This window comes from Hevea brasiliensis, chromosome 6, assembly GCF_030052815.1.
Source record: "Hevea brasiliensis isolate MT/VB/25A 57/8 chromosome 6, ASM3005281v1, whole genome shotgun sequence".
Classification (NCBI taxonomy): domain Eukaryota; kingdom Viridiplantae; phylum Streptophyta; class Magnoliopsida; order Malpighiales; family Euphorbiaceae; genus Hevea; species Hevea brasiliensis.
In genome coordinates, this window is record NC_079498.1 from 5990083 (window position 1) to 5993233 (window position 3151).

Here is a 3151-nt window from a genome sequence, read left to right on the forward strand (position 1 = left end):
AAGACCAGACCTAGTAGCCACCTCAGCAGCAATCGCCACAGCAATGCTCTAACTACACATTGACCCGATCTGCTACAAGTTTAGCGTCAGCTCAGCATTATTTATTTGGGTAGGGCTCATGTACTTAGATTTTACATTTTGATTCATATATAATGAGATATATATTACTTTTGAACATTGTAATTAAATTAATTTATATTTTGGACTATAAATAAGACTTGTAATTTTTGTATATAAATTTTCATATGAAAAAACTGAATTTTATTTTTTTTGAAATGATATGATATGGTACATAAAAAAATAATACATATATAAAATTATTTTTAACAGATAACTATTAAAATTCGCCAAATGCCGATAAATCAGAGGAAGCTTTGCCCGAGTTTCCGCATAAATAAATTGTGATAAAAAAAAATATTACCATAGTCAAGAATATGAGAAGAACATAAATTGTGACTTTCAAAACAAACTATGAGAAGAACATAGTCAAGAATATAATACTCATGGGCTGGCAGACCTCAACTAAATAAAAACCTTAAATGACAGAACCGTTGAAATAATCAACACCACTTATGATGCATACCCTTGACCATCCCTTGATAAAACTGTTCATTATCAACTCCTGAATGAGAAGCTGAGCACAACGCAAGATTGGAATGATTGAACTATGGATTCAAATTCAGAAATTGACGGATAAGTAAATTGAAAGGCATTGGATGGTCCAAGTTGATTTGCTATCATCTTTCCAGAATCAGCTCCGCCTTAGAACGCTTTTCACAGGAGAAATCAAAAAATAAAGCGTTCTATGCACACAAAGGATTCATCCCCAGCACAACTGTTTAAAAATACCAATCTTACAAGAAGGGATCAAAAATTTAGACAATCATTAGCAAGCAACAACTTAAGGTTTGGCACTCAAAAACTCCAATCGCTTAGAACAGAATCTGAGAATAACAACCAAAGCAAGAGTTTAACTAAGTATAAAATATTGAAAACATAGACATTTAAATGTAAATTTGGGTAGGTGGATAAACTACTCAGTGGTAATCCAAAAATTATCCCAAAAGCTCTGATCAATAAAAGAAACCAAGTACTTTGCCTCCAACATTTTTTCTCCTGGCTTCTTCATGATCCATAATTCCAGCAGATGTTGTCAGGACAATATAGCCAAACTGCATATGTTCATTATAAAAATTAGATACCCTTCAGGGTGGAGGAAGAATTGCAAAGGCTAAATGCTAATGACTACCAACACAACATTATCTGTAGATAAAACTTTTAATACAATAACAATAATGCAATCAAACATGGACATATATGAGCCTAAAAAAATCTGTTCATCTGTTCCCATAAACTAGACCTAGGACTAAGAGACAAAATAACATCCATCAAATTATCCATCAAATTACTTTCCAATTGAATAGAAAAGGCAAAAACAGAACTAAAACCAAACTCCCAGATATCCTATTTAGCAAAAAATTTTCCACAATCAATTTCTATCAGATTGGAAACTATTGTTCTCTGCAAACTTTGTTTTTAAGACTCACCTGTCTTGAAGGAAGCAACCTAGCAGTCCAACCTTCAATCTCTTTGACTCCAATATCAAAACGAGGACTAATAACTCCACACTTGTTCAACCGTCCATTCAGTTCAACCACAATTTTGCCAGCTCTGTGATCATCAACATACTCAAACTCTCCAATATATCCTGCAATATAAATACAGAAAATATAAAAACCAGCTTCTACAAATTATGGTACCATTCAATACTTAAGTAAGGGTAAAAGCCTCAATTTGAGCATTAACAAACCATGCTTCTGCATGACCAAAAGAAACTTGATGATCACTTTTGAGGATGGCCTGATCATGACTTGACGTTTACCCCTCTTCTCAGCATTATACATGCTCTTAAGAGCATCATTCAAAACACTGACTCTCACCATTCTTCCAAATGCAAACTACTGAAATTGTTAACAAATATCAAATTAACATTTAAAAAAATGTAAAAGCAAGCGGAAAAGAGTATGCTATTTGCATTTCAACTAACACAAGGACATATGCAGGAAAAATAACAATAATAGTTGAAACAAGTGAGATTTTCATTAGCGGTAAACAAATAAAAAAATGCACTCATATTTTTTATGTTAGCTTAGCTTCTATTGATCTAAGTGACATCAAGAAAGTTAAATCAAACTTACAATCTGTAACGCTGCTTCTACATAAAAAATAATAGTAATAATAATAATTCAAATAGGCAACAAGAATAAAGATATATTGCACACAAAAAGATGATAAGTTTCAAATCATATTCTCAAAAAATATTATAACCCAAAAACAGAACTAAACCCAACATTGCCACAAACACTCTGCCCCGAACCAAACATCCCATAACACAAAATTCCGAATCCCACAAAAGCAAAGTGAATCACACAGTATTTGAGCAACAACTTCAACAAAAGTGAGAGCCAGGAAGAATGTTGATATGGAGACAGTAAAAGCATTATCCACAATCCAACAAAAGTTTTCTTTTTTCTGATCATAATCAGCGAACCTAATTGAAAAACCTCCTTCAGTTAAACTAATAGATCTAGATTTGCATCAAACAGTTCAATGTAAATTTCAAACGCTATCATTGAAACAAGATGATAAAGAAAGAAACGGAGCAAATCCCTAGATTTATGAAACGAATCATCATCCATACGCTCAGTATAAATGAAAAATAAATAAGTAAATAAAACGAATGGAGAATTTCAGTGCTTGCTATCTTGTACACGCTAAGAGAGAAAGGGGAGAGTGACATATTTACCGGAGAGCAGAAGAGGAGCTGTGTCTGGTAGGACGAGCAGAGCAGAAGAAGGAGCAGTAGGGTTTTAGTCTTCCCTTTTGAGGCGTTATTTAGAGCGTATTTGGTTGGATCGATTTACGAAATTGTCCCTATTTGCTATAGAATCCTACCAATCTAATGGAAAGTCTGCATACTAACATTATAAATACTATTTATAAAATATAATTAGATTATTAGGAATACTAATATAGTAAGAAGTCTACAAATTAATATTATAAATTAATAATTTTTAATTTTTATTTCACTTAAAATAAATTTTTAAAATAATAAAAATATATTTATAAATAATTTAAAAATTAAAGATAT

At 32.0% G+C, this 3151-nt stretch overlaps 1 protein-coding gene across 1 annotated transcript; it reads right to left on the reverse strand.

Annotated features, from left to right (window-relative positions):
* Window positions 1-886: 886 nt before the first annotated feature.
* Window positions 887-2951, reverse strand: LOC110645512 (40S ribosomal protein S15a-1). The gene is made up of 4 exons (XM_021798714.2): window positions 2807-2951; window positions 1811-1961; window positions 1548-1708; window positions 887-1172 (listed from the first exon to the last, which is right to left on the reverse strand). Exons 2-4 carry the CDS (start codon window positions 1941-1943, stop codon window positions 1074-1076), a joined length of 393 nt encoding a protein of 130 aa, XP_021654406.1. The 5' UTR covers window positions 1944-1961; window positions 2807-2951; the 3' UTR covers window positions 887-1073.
* Between the last annotated feature and the right edge of the window lie 200 nt (window positions 2952-3151).